Genomic DNA, 22,182 nt, shown 5'->3' with positions numbered 1-22,182 from the left:
TCTTCAATCCTTTTTTTACTCGTAAATTATGCGTTGCACGCAGAACTCAAGAGGATTTTTTGCTCGGATTTGAAGAAGTAATGAAAGGACAATTTTTTTGATAAATAGTGGCGCGCATTTCCGAATTGCCAATAAAATATATAAAAAAACGGTTTCGAATATATTAAGTAAAAATTTAACACTGTATTTTCGTAACTATGCCCTTAAGAACCCTGACTTATTCGAACTTATCATCTTAAAATAATGCCAGCAATCGCCAACTAAGGTTTATCAGAGTACTTTTGAGGCCCTTGTATTAATATTATGCCGACACAATGATGACAACAACAAAAAACATTCAAAAAATACATCGACAAAAAACACACTTTAATTAAGTCAACTGAATCTCATTTCTTAAGTCGCCTGTTGGTTGGCCGGATTTGTTCTAACGACTCAATTGACTGCACATACTTCTTCCCCATTTGGCCTCTATTCTAAGCCCTAATCTGGCAAAGCGACCGATTTAAGTCACCTTAAGAGATAATAATTGTATTGACCTCAAACATTAAAAACACAGTTTTGGTTTTGTGCATTTCAGGTCATCAAAGTTTTAGAATATACTGTGAGTGCACTAGTGAAGTACTTCATTTTATGTCCAAGTGCTAGTGTTCAAACTTGGCTGGATCAATTGTAAAGTGCCAATGTGAAACGACGATTATTGTGCAATCGGTAAAGAGTTATTAAAAGGGGATTTGACCGAATGGCTACGGGATACGCAGAGGGGTTGTTCAGTGCTATGAAAAGAGGGGAACTAAGTGGATACGAAAGGGAGCCGGCGAGGTTTCGATTCTACGCTGAGACGACCAACACAACTTGTGACTTTTCGGCTTTATTCTCCATCCATGGTAAATAGCAAAAATATCATTAAAAAACCGAGAAGAATTAAGATTAGGAGAGCGGGAGCTGTTATTGATCTGATTGGGTGATATCGCTTTTTTTCAAGATTACTGATTAAATCGGACACACGAGCCGGAAATGTGCAGTACATTGATAAGAGATAAATGATAACGCTGTTGGCACCTGTGTTCTATTCATAAGATAAAATAGACGCGTGCAGATGCAGACATAAAACGACTACTGAAAAAATCAATTTTTATTAGTTCCTGGCACTTCTTGCAAACACTGATGGATATTTAGATTTACAATCGTCGGATGCCAAATGCAACCAGTAAACTTGAAATATTCGCCCAAAAAAAAACGTTTTCCATGTATAACGTCTTGCTTGAGTCTTCACTATAAATTAGCCAATCATTAACCAGTACCTACTCGGTGTAGAGAATAATTGGCAATCGAATGTAGGTATCATGTTTGCGGTTAATTTTCACGTTTTTAGTTCTGATTATCTACAATTATTGATCATCCATATGTCACTTGTTACAGTTCTGTTAATTGGTTTCGGCGCTAAGTGGGCAATTTACTGGTGATATTTGTTGCGCAAAATGCTTGAAACTACGTAATATCAGGAGTACTTAACTGAAACTATAGAATTTAACCTTTTTTCCAAGAAATTAAGGCAATTGACCAAAATGTGCTTTGTTGAGCATCTTAGATAATTTTGGCTGGATTATTGGCTTCAGCGATTTAAGAAAATAAATAATTTGCATGATGACAAACACCAACGCTAATCAAACGCAGATTATGAATATTTAGCTGTTATTATCATTATATGGTGCATCAGATCATTCAGTATGAATAAATTAGTAACTTTCTTAGTACGGGCCCGATTCGGATAATTGAAAATTTGTTCCAAAGCAAGTGATTTTGTCTAAAAATCGTATTTTGCAACCTTGAAATCGGTTGAGAAATTTGAAAGTTATTAGAGTTTGAAGGTCGAAAAAACTAATTTTCTTCTTCGATTTTTTGTGGATTCAAGCTAGCATTTTTTTGGAAAAACAGCTGTTTGGGCATAGAAATTTTCTGTATAACTGTTAATATCGAGCCGATTTGTAAATTTTCAAGTTTGTTTAAAACGTACGATTTTCCATAAAAGCTGCATCTCGGAAAATTGCCATCGGTTGAAAAACTTTGAACTTATGATTTTAAGGTCGAAGAGACAATTTTCCGAACAAAATGCTTTGAATTTTTACCTCGATTAACTCATTGTCAAAATATAATATCAGGTTGTTTGCAAACCGTATTCTCGACACATTCATTATCTATAAGAAAATTTGTATTTGCAACATTTTAGAAATAAATGAGCTCTGCACATAATTCAACTCTTTACCCTGTATCTCGGTCGGTTATCAACAAATTTTTCAGAAATTCAAAAACTCTTAAAGGCCATAAACTTAAGTTAAAAGTTAAAGCTAAGAGTTAAAAGCTGCTTCAAGCTCAAAGTTAATTTTGGTCAGCGTTTCAGCACCAGCGCAGTTTAAATTTTCTGAAGATCTGAAGCGCTGGTTGCTCCTCGAACACGCTCTTTTGCTACAAGTTTGGCGGCGCCCAAGGCTTTTTTAACCCCGAAATGTATTTTTAGGAGCAACTCAATGGTTTAAAAACAATTGCGAATATATTTTTTTTAATATGTTAGAAATTTTTGATGTTTTTGGCAATCGCAAATGTGCAAATTTTTCAGTTAGGAATCCAATTTAGACTAAAATTCCACTTTTCATTGACATGATTTTCGTATTCAGTATTGGAGAAAATGGAATTTGGAGTTAGAGAGACTTAAACTGCCACCCACATTTATTCATTTGTTACACACTTATTTGCCCATGACTCTGCAACTTTGTTGAAAATATTTCAAAAAGCACAAATCCCTGAGTTACCATGGGTGCTAGAGTTTTTACAACGGTTTGGGAGATAGTGAATCCTGAATGTTGGGCAACTGTTCGACTGTTCCATTTGCGCGTTCTCCACTCTTTTGCCTGTAACTTGGTTAAATGTCAAGATATTTTAAAAGTTTTCAAACCCCCAAAAAGCCCAGAAAAGTAGCTATAAAAACTATTCCGGCCTTGGATAGCGGCAACCACAAGGGAGTAAAACGAGTTTGAACTCAGAACAGTGTGCAACTTTTTGAGAAATTAGTTGAAAAAGACTCTAATGCCAAACAGACGATTTTTGAAGCAAAATATTCGCAGACAACAATGTCCAGTGTACAAGGCAAGAATAAGGTTTTTTTTAATTGTGGTTTTGCTCTAAGTGTCTTTCTTTGTGTGTACAGTAATATTAAATTGCAGCTAAATGTCTCAAAAAGGATCATCTCTAAAATCATTCGAATCATTTTGTTTGTTAGAATGGGCCGTTGAACACTCAGTCATGCTGGTCGTGTGGTGACAATATTCCAATTATAATTCAAATATTTACATTTTTAATACTGTTAATAGTAATCGGTTAGAATTAAGGTCAAAATCCTTCAATAATTGAATTGAAGCCTGACTGAATCTTTACTACTGACTTGGAAGCTGGATCCGCCCTTGTTCAAATGCTTCTTCGATTTTCTTCTGAAACACACATCGAGCGTTCTACTTCATAAGTCTTCCAAGCCATAAACACCTCAAGAAACCGATTAGTGTTCAGCTTGTATTATTATCATAACGTACAGTTAGTTTGACATGCTCTTCGTTTTGGCGGCATTTATTTTCATTTGAATGAAAAATCCGGCTTGGCTTTAGGCTCGGGTTGAATCCAGGGGTTTTTTTGGTTCGCCGAACACTTTGATTGTTGTTTATCGTTCGCATTAGATGTAGTCAGAAGGGGCATTAACAAAATCAATGTGTATCGGTGAGCCCCACACGTATTTGCATACAAAGCCTTTTGTGTTTGTGACGGGACACGGTTCGGCGTTATTTTATTAATTTCTTTCGAAATCGATTTTGGCCTTAGTGCCGGTCAGCCATTAACCTATTTGGACTTGTGTGGTTTTGCCTGCAAATTGTGATACAGAAAATCGTTTCTAAGTCGTTCGGCCTTCAGGGATCAGTCGCTATTGATACAAATAAGCCAGTGAATCTCAATGAAAGCGGGGCTGGAAAACTCATAGGATTTATGGGGAATCAAAAAAAATCGCTTTGCTAGTCAACATTGTTTTTGGAATGTTTGAAATGAATGGAGGGTATTCGAATAGGGTTGAACCTTGTAAACCGATATTGTTGGTTGATTCCGGATATATAGCCTTTATGTTTAGACTAAGTTGATTGAATACGAGAGACACCAAGTGGGTGTTCGATACGATATGTAGGCATCTTCGGAACAGAAAAAATTCTTGTTCCCTTGCTGGTTTATTGAATGGTCTATGTTATTTCATGAAGTCGGGCAACAATGCTCAAGGCAGGTGAGGCAGAAGCAGAGGTGCCCAAGAAACCGTTTCTCGAAGGTTTTCTTTGTTTCCGTCGACGACGGTACTTGCTTCCGGCGACGTTGCGGGTTGTTGACACAATCGGCCACTTCCACTTAAGACCTAATCAAGTACAAACCACGTTGGGTCATTATTGCGTCATATTGGCGTTCAAACGCCTTTTATGGGATGTAAACTACCATTCTGTTCGACAAATTAATTGGTTAATTTTCTCGATTAGCCCAAACTCTTAGACAAGTATTTTTTACCAATTAATCTTCTAGGAAGTTTTTTAGGAAAGTTCCGATTTCAATCACTTTTCACGCTTTGAAATTTAGTACGTTGCCATAAGATAACAAATAACCCCGTAAGGTCCACGCTGTCAATTGCTCATCTGTATTTTGTTAGTACATGCTTTTTTCCTATGCATATTTGGTAGAAATTGGGGTTGGTTTGGGTAATCTATAGGTATAAATTTTTCACCGTACACCATCGCTATGGTGCCCACAAACCAACAAAAGGAAAAGGTAAATTTTGGGCTTTTTGGGTAGAAGCGATTCCAAATTTCTGACCATTTATGTGTTACTTTCACTTCCTTCTACCAGTTCGTATTGTTTTCAATTCTTAATTCTTCAATTTTCCCAGAGACACTAGCTGTTACCCATACGAAATAAAACAATTTTCCTTGGTTTCAGTCATTTATTGTCAACCAATTGTTAAAATATTAACACATGAATTTTGATATTTTCAAATTATGTGCTTTAAAAAAAACAGTCAAGAAGTCTGTTATTACTAATTACTTGAACACTTTAAAATTGCTATACCGTAAAACAATCTAAAATTATTAAGACTAAATGCAAAGGAATCAGGATCATATCATAAGCATGGTGAAAACAAAAAAATTAGCACAACATGGACACCAAATGTTACATCATTTTGCTTTTGAGAACACAAAAATACTGATTAAAGAAAATAGTTCTCACAAGAGCTCGTGAAATGGAAAATGAAAGAAACATATAAGATTAACCATCCAGTAAATATATTGTAAGATATGCGCACCAGAAAAAATATAAACAGTTTTTTAATTTTTTGTTCTGAAATGGGCAAGCATTAGTACGAAGATTTCAGATAGATACGAATGTATCAGTCCCAAACCTAGCACAGAAACATCTGCCTACACGAGTAAATAAGAGAATAGTTTCAAATTCTGAAAGGCGAACTTCGGTTATTTTCCCAAACTTTATGGTCCTGATTTCTTACTTCAGTCTTAATAATACACTGAATGTTTCAGTGAAAAACAGAAAGATTACCGTTCAAAAATATTGAAGTTTGAAAACCCCAATTTAAGTTTCAGTGTAATTGTTTGGTGCTGTTTGTTCGAAGTAAATAATAGGCGATGTAATACACAAAGTGGCCGGGAACTGCCGCCCTCTAAATCTACCAAAAACATATAATATAAGATAATAATCTAATAAATAAAAATTGGCGTAAGACGTGACATTTATTTTAAGAAAAGCGAATAAATTGTGATGCCGAAATACAGTCAGGGAAACTTACATGATCAGGCAAAATAAAAGGCCATTTAAATTAAATGAACCGACTGTCGGGAAAGTTCTTCGTATTCCAGGAGGCTGGCCAGCGTTCCAACGCCTCAAACAGTTGCTAAACGGGGAAACTTTCCGGATGTTTTTAATCTCCACGTTTGTGCTAACTTCCAGATAAACTCTCACAGCTTCTTATAGTTTTTTGACTCCGGCTGGCGTGCCAGACACGCTTATGTAATAATCGTGTTTATATATTGATTGAGAATTGCGATTTTCCACTGTGATGATGACATTAATATCAGTGTCGATCTTTAAAATTTCTCGGGAAAGTATCTAACTGAAAAAATAGGGGAAAACGTTAACATTAATATCCGTATCTCCTTATGATGTGTTCAAAAAGTAACAAATCTTGATAACTCGAAAAATATACGAAGTTTTATGTTTTGCTAGTCAGAAAGAAATTTCTAACAAATGCTTGAAGGTGTCCTCAATTTGAAGCTTTCGGAACGTATTAAATAAATTTTGCGGCTTAAATTTCAGAAGCGAAAACGCACTCACTTTCTGTAGTTTTTAAGAAAATTCATTTTTTTTTGATCGATGCAATTATAATCGCATAAGTATGGAGTGTATAAATAATTCGGAAAGGTGTCCTCAATTCGAAACTTCCAGAACGTGTTAAGTAAATTTAGCGAGTTAAATTCCACAAGCAGAAACGCTCTGAATATCTGTAGTTTTCCAAAAAATCGCATTTTTTTGACGGTTGCAGATGTCGATGCAAGTCGATGTCGCTTATAAAAGGATAAATGTGCAAATTCATCAAAAGAATTCTGACGAAGTCCTCAATACAATTTTTTTGAGTATTTCAAGTAATTTTGTATATTTTTTACATTCCAAAAGCAAAAACGTTTTCTTGTTTAATCGTGTCTTCAATCCTTTTTTTACTCGTAAATTATGCGTTGCACGCAGAACTCAAGAGGGTTTTTTGCTCGAAATTGAACAAGTAATGAAAGGACAATTTTTTGGATAAATACTGGCGCACATTTACGGGAAAAATGCAAAATTGGGGAAAACGTTAACATTAATATCAGTATCGCTCCTTATGATGTGTTCAAAAAGTAACAAATCTTGATAACTCAAAAAATACACGAAAGTTTTATGTTTTGCTGGTCAGAAAGATCCAAAAAATCGTCTAAAGCAAGCCAGTAAACTGCAAAGATTGTAGGCTCTAGTAGGCTAAACATAGTTGACTATCAAAGTAATTCATTAATCATTCAATCAATGAGTCTGTCAACAGAGAAATTCAAGTGTAATAATGATCACGAAAGTTATTGTGTGCGGTAATGATAAAATTCCGTTCGAAATGGGTGAGAATAATGTATTGGATTATTGTTGGCTCGGACGCAAACTAAAGAAATATCGTCATGTCGAACCGAACACATTTATCAGGAATGTCCCAATAAAATGTCTAAATAGCCGTGGGAAAGTCCACAAATTAATGCAGGTTATTAATTAAGCTACTAGGACGATCAATGTTTAATGCCAAAGCATTCAGCGTACTTTTCAAGTGGGGTGGAAACATGGTTTTCCTTTCATTTGTCGAAGAGATGACGGTTTTTGCTGCAAGATTGATTCTTTATTGCATCATTTTAATGTTCTATTCTCTACGTTATTTAAATAATGAAAATTCAAACTCAACTCAACTTCCCTCTTAATGTGCGACCCAAACTTATAGGGCTTACAGTAAAATTGCCAATTATTCCGCACCTCACGTTATTTTTTAATTCGTGTTCAAAATGCTTTAATTGCGTGCGAATTTTCACGTGCATAAACCCGTTTATTATAGAAATTGAAAAATACGTCCTCTAGTTGGTAAACACGATTCATCGGTAAACAAAATATTGTTCTTGGGTTATTTCCTATTAGTTTATTGTCTATCTGCCTACTTGGGCTAAGATCTTCCCTAACAGTTCCAGCACTGTCTGCTTCCGCGAATGAAATTTTTTAAAACCCGTTTCTCAGCAGTAAATATTAAAATAATCGCGGTGAAGATTACGCAAGAATTCCGTGACTCGAGCATTAAGCCACCACTATTACGGCGTCTTCAAACGATGAGGAGTAATATCAGAGCAGATGAAGAAGTTTGCAAAAGTTTAAACGTGGTTGTATGTTGTATGACGGGCACTTGTTAAAGTTTCTTCGAAAGTTGATAGAATCAATAGAAATTGTTCATTTATTGAGTAGTGTTCTATTATTTGTCATTCTCTTCAAATCTTGTCTCTTTAGGAATTATTGGTTGGAAAACAATGTCAGTTCTCACCAAACAAACAAATTTTTGAAGAAAGTTCTGTATAGTATCAGATTAAAAGCTGAAGAATACGGCCAAAGATGGGGCCGAAAGGGTGACGTGCAACAGTATCACCTGTGCGGCGGTCTCACGTGCCACCTGTACCAGGTGATGGTTCAAAAAAAAAACAAGGTAGCCTTTATTATATGGGTTACCGGATACACAGGATGTTACGAATTGGCGGTGCTCCATAGGACATCTTGTAAACCGTTGTAACCGTAAAAAGTTGGAAAATTCCGGCTGCTTCCAGAAGTATTCGGACACAAACGGGAAAAATGAGAAATTTGATATTGCGAATAAACCGCTAATAATTGAAAAAAAATATAAGTGATGGTGGGCCATTCTGATGGTGGACTAAACATTCAATTCTGATTTTGATCTTATAGAGAATTGTATATACTTTCATGACTGTGTTTCAATTCCAAATCAAATCTATTCCTGGGTTTCAGTCATTTATTGTCTCTATTTATTAATCATAATACGTTTCGGTGTATTTTTCCACCATCATCAGTTTTTCTAAAATAACAGATAATTTAAAAAAAAATCATTAATTAAAAAAACAACCACAGTTCGTCAACAGCCTCATCATATCACATATTAAAAAAAATACATCACAATTGCAATACTTTAAAACATTCTAAAATTAATTAGGCCTAACAGGTGATTAGTCAGGACAATCAAATTTGGGAAGAGACTAGAATTCTTCGTTCAGATACTTAATTATTTTTACTTACATGTGTAGCGTTGTTGCTGCTTTAAGCCTTGGCCTTTTAATATATGATATGATGAGGCTGTTGACGAACTGTGGTTGTTTTTTAAATTAATGAAAACATTTTTTTAACTATCTGTTATTTTAGAAAAACTGATGATGGTGGAAAAATACACCGAAACGTATTTTGATTAATAAATAGAGACAATAAATGACTGAAACCCAGGAATAGATTTGACTTATAGAGAATGAAAAGGTGTTAAAAAATGTGACAATTTTGGATTTCAATTTGTCCTGATTTCTTTCACCGACTTAAAAAGTGTGTTATTATTCAAAAATATCTTAAAATAAGCTCGGAAAAGCTTAAAATCGTTTGAGCAAACTTCGGGTGTTTCGATTATTTCTTATATAAAACACCATTTTCTTCAGCAACGGAATACGCAAATTTTCGCTGATTTATTTAACCGACTTCGTACCTCTTAGAGTTTACGCGATACTACAAACCCTGTAAAATGAAATGAACATGAAACTGACCCTGTTTCATGTTTCTGCAACTTTTTCAAAAATCATATCGCCGTTGTGTTAATTTCCCGGGAAGGAAATACCATCATTTGTCTAAGTCGTTCGGTTATTTGGAGGAAATTAGGACCCGAACGTGTTCAAAATCATTATACTTATCGTAAAATGCGCGGCGTTAAAACAGCTTCATCATTACAGCGTTTTTTGCGTGTCGCGGTTCTGAAAACGTGTGGCTAAAAACTAAGTTTTCCGAAATGTTTGTCTGGGTCTAGACTGTAGTGTTTGGTGCTCAAGTTAAATAAAATTAATTCGACACTTTCCCAATGATGTTGATTTCAATTGTATGGAGAAGAGCCAGCGGCTGGATGTTTTTGCGGACCCCTAAGTAAACAACAAAGTCAGTCAATAAATATTCGCTTTGAAATGTAATAATGTTGATCACTCTTTGGCCTTGTCGATTTGAAAATAAACCTGCGCCTAATTGATTCATTATGCATTCAGTACGTTTTCCATGTGGAGATTGTCATACGGTCTTAACATACCGTTATGTTATAGAGGTAATTATGCCCATTAGATAAGAGCAAAAAAACCATAACATGCATGTTTGGCTTTGTCTGTTCAGGCATTGATCTTCATGTATAAATGCATGTCACGCATGATGCGGAAAAGGGTATAAGCCGCTAATTGGCGTGTTCATACTTGCTAAGGGAAATTTTTGGCAACCTCTCCGAGCTCTGGTGCTAATGGGAAATAATGATTTTTTTCTAAATCTTATAGCCAGTCCATGAATTTATATTCCCAAGGGGTAAAATACATCTGCTTGATTCGGCTAAGAAGGGCAGCTGACAGGAACACCTCAACAAGTATAAGGGTGCTATTTATTGCTCGATCAAAGAGCAGGTTCGACAAAGTTAAGATAATCAAGTCTAAATCGGCCGGAAATATTGGATTTCCCATGTATAAAACGGGTTAAATTATAATCATTAAGGGTTTTCTATTGATTGGATAGTGTAATTTACTGCGACAAGAAGCGTAACATATATTAAATATAAGGGATTTTTAAATTATTTTTGCATTCCCCTGCGGGAAATCTTTGAATTATTCTACACAATTCAGGGATAAAGTAACCTTGGAAAATTAAGGGTAACCTTGTCCCTGAAAGAGGCTTTTTATTCTCAATATGCTGTTGACTCGTCAGTAAGGAAACGACAATATAGAGGTGATACTTCGTTCAGACGAAAGATATTCTTGGAAGTGAATGCCAAAAGGTAATTAGACCCTTCACTCCTTAGACGCCCCATATCTTTGGTAGAAAGCAATCTATTGTCCTGGCCAGGCAGAATGGTCGAAGTGTAAAAGTTAGGTTTACAGTAAATAAATTCATCTGACCCTACATTTGAGCGAAACCTGTTGAAACGATGGACGATGTGGAACTTTTAATCTTTATTTTATTAGAAGGCGAGAAAAGAAGAGCAAAAGTTGATGACGCCGGTCACCAGAACACAGAAGCCAAATTTTATATTCATTTGCAGGAGGATAAATGATTATTTTTATTCCCTTGCAATAAAAATGTATATGTTTAAATGCCTGTAGAATATGAATAATACATTTTATAAAAGTATATGGTGCCTATAAACGTGCAAATCACCTTGTGCGTTTGATAACGTTGATATCGCCCAAAGCGAAGCCAATCGACAACATTTTTTCGCAAAGCTCTCCGAATAAGCCTCCACCGAGTCGTTTGGTCAAACTAAATTTTGGCACCTTTTGGGACTCTAATTTATGGATTCCTTAACTCACAAATTACTGACGGTACAAAAGAAAGCTGCCTGTTAAGGCGTCCTTAACGCTAAGTCCATAAATACATGCGATGAAAACGGCCATAAAAGTTTCTCGGAAATATATTGATTGCACTGTTACCTACTGTCACTCTCAGACTAGAAACTAGGAAACTCTAGCCAGTTTTTATAAAAAGCCCTCTCTGAATAGGTACCCTTTCATTTGGGGTATTTCATATCCATTTTCTACCATTAAAGATTTATGGTTCTTTGGTAAGCACCACCATCGCTAAAAGTGTTGTTAACGCAAGAAAAAATCTTTTGAGCATGATTTTTAGGTTTTTACGAAAAAATATTCAATTGTGAATATCAATAACTTTTAACGAAAAAAATTAAAAACATACATTAAAGGGACACACCATTTTCATGACCCACCCCACCAATAGTGAACACCACTTATAGCAGCATAAAACAACGTGAAGCATGGATGAAAAATTAAATTGATTCAAATGACATCTATAAAAAGTATTTACAGTTTTTGTTTAATAGTATTACATTACATTTCTTCTTTAACGTTTAATGGATGTTTAAAAATATATGTAAATCGTTTCCCTTTCATTAATATTTCTGGGCTTGACACACCGCCGATATTTTGATTATATTAAGATATATTTGAAACATCTTTATCATCTACTATAAATTCCTTGTTAGACGTATCGGCTCTCTAATAACCCATAACTAATTTATTCAAATTTTCTACTAGGCATAAATACACAAATTCAGTTGTATGTCGCTCCCCCCTCCCCATAAATTTCACTAATACGAAATCACCCTCTTTTAAATTATAGATATCAACATTTATAGTAACTTCCATTTTTTCTTCATTAGGATCACTATCACTAACTTCCTCCATTTCAGAATCATTGATTTCATTCATGGAGATACTTGATTCACGGGAACTGGATAACTTGAATAACTAAATTTTTATATTTGTTCTTCCCTTCGGTAATCAATTTATGATTTTCTTCTGTAGCAAGTTTTTTAGCTTCCCGTAACTGCTTCCTTTCTCTTGTTCCTCTTTTTTCTGCAGAAATTCAATCATTTGAGGAGAAGTAGCAACCGCGGGTATTTTAACTTTTACTTTTCGTTTTTTAGGGTCCTTGTCAGATATTGGTCAGGTTAAAAGTTTTTTAAAGGGTGTTGATATGTAAACATCAGATTCTGTTATGGTTGCGTTTCAGAAGCGTAGTGTTTGGAATGAGGAGACTACATTTTGATAAATCGGCTTTTTTGGTGTCACCTGTTTGTGCAATTCATCGGGGTTGCAGCTTTCCGGAGATGTCTTTGGGTTGCTTGTTTGCCATGATTCTTTCGTTGATTTTTTCAGGATTTACTGTCATGTTTGAGTTTTTCCACAGTTCATATAAGGATTTATCTGCTATTGTACCTTCCCAATTTCCGGTAGTCTCTTTAAAAACCTGGATTTTCTGTTGTCCAACTAGTTTTTCTAATAAGTGAAGAAAGATTTCCAGCTCCAAACTGTTTGAACCGTTATTATTTCTCGGAGCATTATTAGATTGAGATGGAAGCTTAACTTGAGTAGGGTCCCACGAAACCAAACCAGATTTCTTGAATCCACTTGCTATTATTTTTATATAAGTATATATAATTTCATATTTTTTAGTTAAATCTTGACTTGTTCTTGGGGAAATATTTGGATGTTTGGCACAAAATAAATGATACCATTTTCGACCGGGAGTTGCTTTCCCGCCAAATTTAATGTTATATTCATTTGCGAGTTTTTTAACGCTATACATAAGCATTTCTTTAGAAATAGGAAAACCCGCTTTTGACATAGTAATGATTCAGTAAACTAACATGTTTTCTTGTTCTTCACCAAATGCGGTTGTAGGACCCATTATAGTTTTAGCGGGTATGTTTTCCTTATGCTTTTTCATCAGGGTTTATTATTAGTGAAATAAAGACTACAAAAAGGCAAAAGTTGGTGCTTATTTGTTAATTTTTTGGTAACAACCACGTGTAAAATCGGTAAAAATGGTCATCATCGATTTCCAACCTGCAAGTTCAACAGTTGGATGGTCGGTCACTATTTGATAAGGTTCTTCTGTTTATTTCTGCATTTCGTCAGTTTCGTGATCAAAAATATATAATAAGTACCCTAGTTAGAGCGGCGGTAAAAAGTAACATACCGTTTGGCTCGCGACTCTGGTGCGTTAACCTTTCTCGTCGTAAATGTTTGATCGTCCATACAGACGACCAACCTGCCAATCATTTCAGGTAGAATGGGGGTTCAGGTTATGGTAAATTATGAGCCATTTTCAAGGCATATTAATGTCGACGGATGTCCATTGTGTAACCCACGGACCGTATCTTTAAACGCTTATAAAGCGTTTCGCGTAGCCGATATTTAGAGACAATTTGTACTCCCGTAATAGACGCGTTTTAATTATTCACTGTGCTTTTCTTATGCTAATTGTTTTTCCGTAGGCTCTTCGAACTATGGTGGTTTTGGAGGTTTTATTCGCTTCTGGGTTTTGTTATGCGTCCTCATTGGAGCGTGCCATTCAAAGTCATAAAGTTCGTTTGAAGGCATGCTATTTATGACATGATTTTATTCGTTTGTTTTATTAATCTTCTGTTTATCTAATAATAATAAATGAAGCAATCGAATTTTCCTTGTTAATATTATTGGATCAAAAGTCCTGAGAATTAGATTCCAGATTGCTTAGTTTGCCACAGTTTTGATAAAAAAGATATATAAAATTAATATTGTAGAGTTCTTTTTAACGAAATATCTGCATATGATTTTTCCATTGATTCAAATAAAGCGTCCAATTAGAAATTGAGTGACAAGCACATACGTGGATTATCGAAAAAGTTGAGGCGTATTTTTTCTGGTGTGTGTGTTTTTTTGACCATTAATTTAATAGAATTGCGTACGTCTTTCAATCTAATCCAATCAAAAATAAAAGGGAAATTCATATTCCGGTTGGCATTCAAAACTGTGGTCTCCTCCATCAATCGAGCGTCACGAACGTTCAGCACGCCAATCAGCATTTCGCTGAAGGACGATTTATTGGTCTAATGAAATAATAATTTCGATTTCTATTAGACTTGCGGGGTGGTTTTTATCGATATTTTCGTTCAAGTGTCTTAAAGGATATCTGGAATGGGTTTTTAATGGTCACTTCCTTCTGTTGCTCATCCTGATTGCAGAAGACATCAATTTTTATGTATACCTACAATGCGAGTATTTGAAAATGTGCTCTTTTTCGTTTACGAAAATTGTATACAACGTATTTTACATTTAACAATTATTTATAAACGACCGGAAATAAAAGTTCGCATCTGTCACATGTGTATCCTTTGAGAAGAGTCTTTAAAAATTAGAATTGCCATTAAAAAAAAATGTAAATTGAAGTTTGCGACTAAGTTTTCATTATTCATTCCTCCTAATTTTACTTACTTATTGAGTAAAGGTGTAACATGGGCTAATAATAACCAAATATTTGGTAGACATTCTTCATTTTCACAATCGATTCTGTGAGGTTCGTATTTTGAAGCAAACTAGTAATTTCTTCGACAAAATTGTTCAGCAGCGAGAATTAGAAACAATGATTAAATGCATTTTGCTATGAACATGAAATGTTATTCTACTACTGTCTCAATTTCAATACAATGCTTTTGTTTTGTTTTGTGTTTTAAATAGTTTTTGAGTTTTGCGTCATTTATCATCTTTAGTTTGTGGATTAAGCGTTTTAGCAATTGTCATCTTCGCCTTTAAAGGTGATGTTTGCAAGCAACTCAAGTTGGATATTTCCGCAAATGCAAATCATGGCAAAATGCGGAATTGTTGTTGTAAAATTTCAGGAAAAACCGCCGCAAAATTAATGTCACATTCTCAGGCAACTGTTTTGGCATTTAACTCTGCCACATCTGAAATAGATTACGTGCATGCTTTGTTAAACTGTTTCGTACCAAGCCCAAATTAGATTGTCTCATAACGCCCACCAATCCCGAAATGAAAATAACAAAACGAACTTTAAACAAAACGAAATTGGTTAAAAGTTTTTCAATTCGATGCGCTCGAAAGTGCATCGAACAAGCACCAAGAATGGATTTCTATAGTGGCTAAAAATAGTTTTATGTGTCACTGTTTCTTAGCATTTTGTCAAGGGTTTTTGTTTGTCTTTTGTGTGCGAGTTGCTCCCGCAATCTTCTTTTGTTGTCAATTAATTCAACTGTAGTTTTCATCTTACCAATTCTACTATAGTATTTTTATCAGCTGTTTTGGGTGTTTGTAAACTTTATAAGAGTGAATTTTATACAACGTTCAAATGGCGAAAAATCCGTGTTTTTTTTAATTCAATTTCAATAAATATTTAGCTGTTTAGTTAATTACATGTTTAAGTAAATTTCCAAATTTCCGGCGGATACATCGTAAAAGAATGTTCGAATCACGAGAAGAGAAACAAAGTTAATTAAAAGTTTGTTTTCCGCTGGAGACTCTCGCAATTGACGGTTTGCAAGAAAACGACCTCCTAACAAAGGGCCGCACTTAATTGTTCTTTCGTACTTCTTATCTGAAAGAGTTATGAAAGTGGCATTTTATAAACGGTGGCAGTTTTACGTATTGAAACATTTCATTTTTTAAATTATACTCGTCAATAATAGTACGGAACGTGAATTCTTATGTGTATTTTGCCTAATTTTGCCTTTGTATCTTTTGCCTAATTTGGGCAATTTGCGGATATTTATTCGTGATACATGATGTTTCAAGAAATTATCATTGCTAAACGTCTGGATGAAACCCTTGTCCTCGGCGGCCTAAAAACCGGAAAACTCATTAGTTGCAAGTAATCGCCCTCAAAACAAAACTCTTTCAATCTTTTAACAATTTTAAAAGCGCTTCGTTAAACATTGCACGTGCTTTTATTGACATAATACTAAACTTTTTGTTTTTTACTTTTCAGAAAAAGAACGACCCGTGCCTAGAATACCAACAGCGTAAGTACACATTTTTTATTGCTAAATCATAACTGTTTGCGTGTCTTTCTCATTTAAAGTATTTGCCGAATTAATAAATAATTAAGACTTTTTGCACGAGTCGCTCAATAATGATATTAGTCTTGAATTTCACTGAATAATGCTTTGACAAAATCGTATAAACATTTTTTTCTGAATTATACTTACATAAATATTGCAAATTGATCCTTTTTGTGCCGCAAAAAATAAACTGGTCAAATGATTTTACCAAATACAGCGGTCTTTCTAAAGAAAGAATGGAAGATGAGTCATAAAATAATTGGCTCCCAAATTGAATCCAGAAAACCATTCTGGAAAAGTGCATTGTCCTCATGTGTCCCATATAAATCACCGAATCCAGACAGCGGGAAGTTTCAAACTTGTCCAAGTTTCCGACGTCTTTTCATGGTTTTGGCAAATGAGTTTTGCTTGTTTTATTTCATTACATTTTATTGGAAAATGATCTACTAATAGTACCCAAACATTTTTTCACAAATCATGCTTTTCCAGCAAGGTCTTAGCTTCGCATGAAATTCTCTTCAACTTGCCAGGTTTAAGCCATTCGTATTTGTCAGTTAATATAAAAATTATTAATGAGTTTAAATTGAAATTTTCGTGTTTTTCCAGTGACATTCCCAACGAGCTTGATTTGTCTGAGGAGAGTGACGATGAAGCCAGAAGGCTTCAGATTTTGGCTGCATCCGACTTAACTGCACACAAGTAAGTTCAATATTTACGCTACAAAAAAACAAAAAATCAATATTCAGAACAAGTAACAAATTCAGCGATTGTAACGGGTATTTGAGCCGAAATTGTTGCTTTTGCTGAACCAAATATCTTTTTTTGATACCATAAATAACCGATATTAACGATAACGCAATAAATCAATCACAAGTAAATCTTGTTGTAATTTTACAACAGCAAAGGCAAAATTGTTATCAGCAGGAGAATGAATGCAATGACTATGCATTGTTTATGCACATCGAAGATGCTTGTTGTGGTTGATACAAGGTGTTACAAAAATAGATACATTTATAAAACGAAGGCTTTTCGAATTCGAGGTAATCGACAAAAAATCGAAATATTTTAAGGATATTTGTAGAGGAAGTGAAGTTAAGTAAAATAAGCTTGTATGTTTCAGTCCGACTTTTTTGGTTCAGAGACACTTTGATTAATTGTAATTTAAAAACCAATAGACATTTTTATAAAATTAATAAAACGAATCAAATAATTATGCAAATGATATTAATTCACAGACATTTTAGGAAACTTTACATCTCACTTTGACACGCTTATTTGCCCGAATAAAAATTGATTTGTTAGCAAGCTTTAGCAAACAATGATTGATTTTGGGAATGGTGCAGCATCAAAAAAGCCAAAAGAACTAAATAATTTAAAAAAATTTAAATAACCATTACCGATTAAGGCGAATATTCGACACGAAATGATCCAATCGATTAAGGAGATTTTCTTTCGATCCTCGTTGATTATTGTGATAATTGATAACATTTGAGCTTATTTCAACTTATCCATCCATATCCATATCCTTAAAATATTTGTATTGCTAAATTGTTCTTTATTTTAAGACTAAAACTCGACATCTTCGATGCCGAATTCGAATTTATCGCTTTAGGGTTATTATTTACATATTTAACACTATTACCACTATTTATTGCGGACAATCCTCTGTCTGCACTTTCCATTATGCTCAAATTTTGGTAACTTTTCTTCCTATTTGAGTACACTTTGACAATTGCAATGCAAAATCATTTGAAATAAATTGAAAAGCAGTAGTTATTAAAAAATGAGAAAAAAAACCATCGTTTCCTGAAGATCAATGGCAGTATCTATAAGAATGATCATTTTCTTAGTTAAATTGCACCAGAAAAATACAGTTTCTTTTGTTCCGGTTGAAAGCACTCCGTACACGAAAATTGAATTAATATTTGTTCCAATTATATTAATTTCAATTGTCTTATTGAAACCATTAGAAAATGCATTTTGCCATGTACTGAAATTCGTCACGGTTGCAACATGCCCTTGGAAATCAATGAATCACAAAATTGCACCTCAAACATCTAAGCTTCAAAAAATTTCACTTTTGATTGAGTCTCTTGAGCTCATCAATTATCCGATTTTAAAAGGGCCAACAGGTGGAAATAGTTTGTTTATAAGACATTCCGTAAATGTTTTGGTTAATTAATACGGTGCGATATAAGCAGACGACCTTTCCGAATTGAATTGGTGTTAAGGTCAGCTACAAGTTGTTTTCTTATTAAATGTTTTAATAACGAAACGCATTTTCAATCGGCAAACTTGGCGTCGTTAATGAAGAGGACTCCTGCAATGTTTATTTCAAGTGAAACGTATTTGTTCGTAAAAACAGAAGGAAATGTTGACATCATACTTTATATGATATAATTAAGTTTGCTGATGTTTTCCTCTTTTTTATTGTATTGAATTGAACAGTCTGTTGACGAGTGCAGACGCATAATCTCGAAGAAGACACGCGAAAATGTCTGTTAAAGTTCTTTCAATGTTGATTTCAAAAATCTGCAACTGCTAGCTGATAAAAGTTAACTGTTTAATACAAATATATTTAGTACGCGCGAGTGAGAACGCATAAAGCGAAGAGAGTTGACTAGCAAACCGGAAATTGATGAAGCCTCACTTAAAGGCCTGGATTAGCCAGATAAATTATGATTATCATAATCGTAATATTGTTAAGAACAAGTTCATAAAAATCGAGAATGATAAACTTAACTTTAACGATAAGCAAAAATGTAATCAATTTGCTGATGTAGAGCCGAACAGCATCTACCGCATTAACATGTTTCTAAATAAACACCATAAAATACATGAGAGATTACATTGGAAACAGTCAAGCAAAGTTTTATTTGAACCAATTTAACAGGAATAAAAAAAAAGTTAATTCAAAGGATAAAGCGTAAGCAACCCAGGTTCTATTGGTGGTGATCTGAATGAAATTGACTCAGTTGGCTATTGAAAAGGTACAATTTGCGAATTAAAAGCGAAAGCATACAATAATCTACATGTGAGTCAATAAAAGTGAAATAAACCAACAAAAGTACAACAAAATGGTCGAAGCTGAAAATTATGAAAGAGGATTTGTAACAAAACATGAGAGTTTTGTTGAAACAAGGTTTAAGACGGAAGCGACATCAATGAGAAATATTCCAACGATTTTCATGAGTTTAAAAAAATGTTCAAAAAATCGATTGTTTTAAAAAATAATTTTTTTATAATTCTTGTTTTGCGATCAGGTTTTTTAATGTGAAAAATTTGATTCAAGCAACATTTCCGACACTTGTACACTGAGCTTTGTAAAATGTTAGTAATTATAAGTTGCAGTAAAAGAATGATAAAACAATATGAATGGCAATAAATCTATTTTCACTGCGGATAAAATTCACTTGCAAGGCCGTTTTTTTATTTTACCAGAATGTTTAGCAAAAGTATTTCTTCTTCATCCATTCGAAAAGCAAAATTTAAATATTTTGTTGTAAAAATACACTGTTTACATGAGTTAGTAACATTCACAACATTTGTTTGCTGATAGACCCTTATCAAAGGATTGATTTCACGCGGTGTTTTTCAAATAGTTTCAATATACCGAGCAGTTGGAAAACTTTGTTGTGGTTCGATAATGATTTTTCTCCACGTGTTTGACTAGATTAATGTTAATCAGTTGGAGAAACCATCATGCAGATACTTTATCTAAAATATTTAATTTTTTTCCGCCTGTTGAAATGCAGTAAGGGCAAATGTTCGGATTGTTTACAGACTAAAGCAAAAGAAACAAAAATTGAGTGTTTTGGATTTTGTATTTTATCAACAAATATCGATTGTTTATAACATTTTAGTAAACATCATCCTATCGATAGAACGATAAACTGGCACGATATTAACGTTTTGATTCCAGGCCAACGACGGTTTCTAATCCCATGGATCGATTAATTCGTGGCCTCGCATACATTGTTTTAGTTAATTATCTGAATATTTCATCAATTCTCGTGTCATATGCGTATGCGGTTCGCCAGATATTTTGGAGGCCGTTTCGATATGCCCTTTGGGGATGTTTGCGTTCAGCTACATCCGTTAGAGCAAATTGTTCGAGAGTTCTCTATTGAAGAATTAGCCACTATGCCAAACTGAAAAAAATCAATTTTGCCTTTCTAGGCTTTAACTCTTCATTTGCTTCACTTTAGTTTTGATCTGCTGGTTATTCCTTGATGGTTTGGATACTTGCGTTACTCTTATTTGGAAACATATTTTTGGCTGATTTTTTTCCTGTTCCGTTGTCTTATTTTCCTTTTTCATTCTAATTTCAATTCCATTCCAAATGTTTGCTTGCTACAGCTAAACTTGTTGGCTTTTCACCAATGAAAAGGACAGTTTGGTTATTATTCTCCTATGATTAAAATATTTCAATATATCCACGATAAAAGCTATAAATGAGTGAAATAAGTATGTTTATCTATGTATAAACGTATGGCAACAACATGCAAAATTACAATTTTTATTAATATTTACTTTATTATGTAAATTTCCACAGTTTGAAATGTGTGTACACTGATGTTTTCCACAATCACAACCACAAAAGTTGCGAAAAACACATACATATTTTGGCTGATCAGTTTAATTTCAATTAGTGCTATCACGGTTAACAGTAATTGTTATGTATAAAATGGCTGCGAAATTACTGGTAAACTCCGAAAAACATTTAATTGTATTTTGAGATAAAGTGTGTATTTATCTGTATGTGCCCTACTTTGACCCTTAATGAAGACGTTTAAAATAGTGTTGAATAAATGTCTCGAGATAACGAATAAGGAGTTTGGATGAAGCAATTGAAAATATGTGCTTCGTGTGCAAGAGGAACAATAAAATCCGAAGTTTTCCATTATATCAGAGCGGTTGAAAACGTTAGAAAAGCGTCAAGTATTAAAGTCAATGAGTTTTGCTTTTCAACGATTTTAGGCAATGAATTCGGCGTGGCAAAGATAACGCTAAATCAAAAATTTTTCAAAATCTTTGTTAATCTTTGCAAACATAAGGCTTTCAGGACAGATCCTAGCATCTTCTTCCGTTATGGAACCTTTATTATATATCACACACAAGTTGTATTTTGGTCTAACATGTTTTTTTTACAAACTTCTTTTTGGGTATTTCGCCTCAAAAATGTTTGTCTTTAAAAAAGACAAAATTTCTTCACGTCTTTTATTACAGATTGATAAATAGTGCTCCTATTTCGCAATAAGAACGAATTATTTATCAAAAAGTAATCAAGAACTAGAACTTGAGTCTTTTGTGTAATGGTCTTGAGGTTTCTCCTATATAAAATTTATTGCATTCGCAAGGAATTTTATAAATTACATTTTTTGTATTTTCAATTGTCATGATGTTTTGTTACTGAAATTTTACTTCTAATTGTATTTTCATTTTTGAAGATAGTCCTAATATTCAATTTTTTACCTACTCGTTTAATTTGATCTGAAAGTCCTGGAATAAATGGAATGAAAAGGTTCGTAATAGGTTTATTTTGATTTTGTTTTGTTCGTGGGAATTCAATTTCGTTAAAACATTTTTCAATAAAAGAATTTGGATAATTATTGAAATTTAGAATTTCTTTTATACATTGTTTTTCTTTGGAAAAAATAGATTTATTACAAATTATTTTTGCTCTATCATATAGACTATTTACAATAGCTTTTTTAACCATTATCGGGTGATTTGAGTCGAAATTCAAATATCGGTTAGTATGAGTAGGTTTTCTATAGACCAGGTTTCGAAATTCTCTAAATTTTCCTGAATTAGTATATCGAGAAAAAGAATTTGGTGATTTTGTTCTTTTTCAATAGTGAATTTAATTGTTGGTTCTTTATTATTCAGATAAGATAAAAATT

The 22,182-nt window shown here is 33.8% G+C and overlaps 1 protein-coding gene and 1 long non-coding RNA gene across 2 annotated transcripts in view; one reads left to right on the top strand and one right to left on the bottom strand.

The window, feature by feature from the left end:
- The window catches only part of LOC109543692 (AF4/FMR2 family member lilli), a gene marked incomplete at its 3' end in the record, with an annotated part of 101,483 nt that overhangs the window by 61,395 nt on the left and 17,906 nt on the right, over positions 1-22,182 (top strand). The window contains 2 exon segments of the mRNA XM_048661415.1: positions 16,204-16,237; positions 16,883-16,975. Coding sequence (XP_048517372.1) covers positions 16,204-16,237; positions 16,883-16,975 — 127 coding nt within the window.
- LOC125502617 lies at positions 5,077-14,852 on the bottom strand. Its single transcript, XR_007280384.1, has 3 exons — positions 14,697-14,852; positions 5,873-6,196; positions 5,077-5,752 (listed from the first exon to the last, which is right to left on the bottom strand). It is a non-coding gene; the product is annotated as an uncharacterized LOC125502617 (long non-coding RNA).

The sequence above is a fragment of the Dendroctonus ponderosae genome, unplaced genomic scaffold (assembly GCF_020466585.1).
Source record: "Dendroctonus ponderosae isolate FM_Combo_2020 unplaced genomic scaffold, Dpon_F_20191213v2 Dpon_F_20191213_1, whole genome shotgun sequence".
NCBI classification, from domain to species: domain Eukaryota; kingdom Metazoa; phylum Arthropoda; class Insecta; order Coleoptera; family Curculionidae; genus Dendroctonus; species Dendroctonus ponderosae.
Note: the sequence above shows the minus strand (reverse complement) of the source record. Positions and strands in the feature narration are given on the sequence as shown.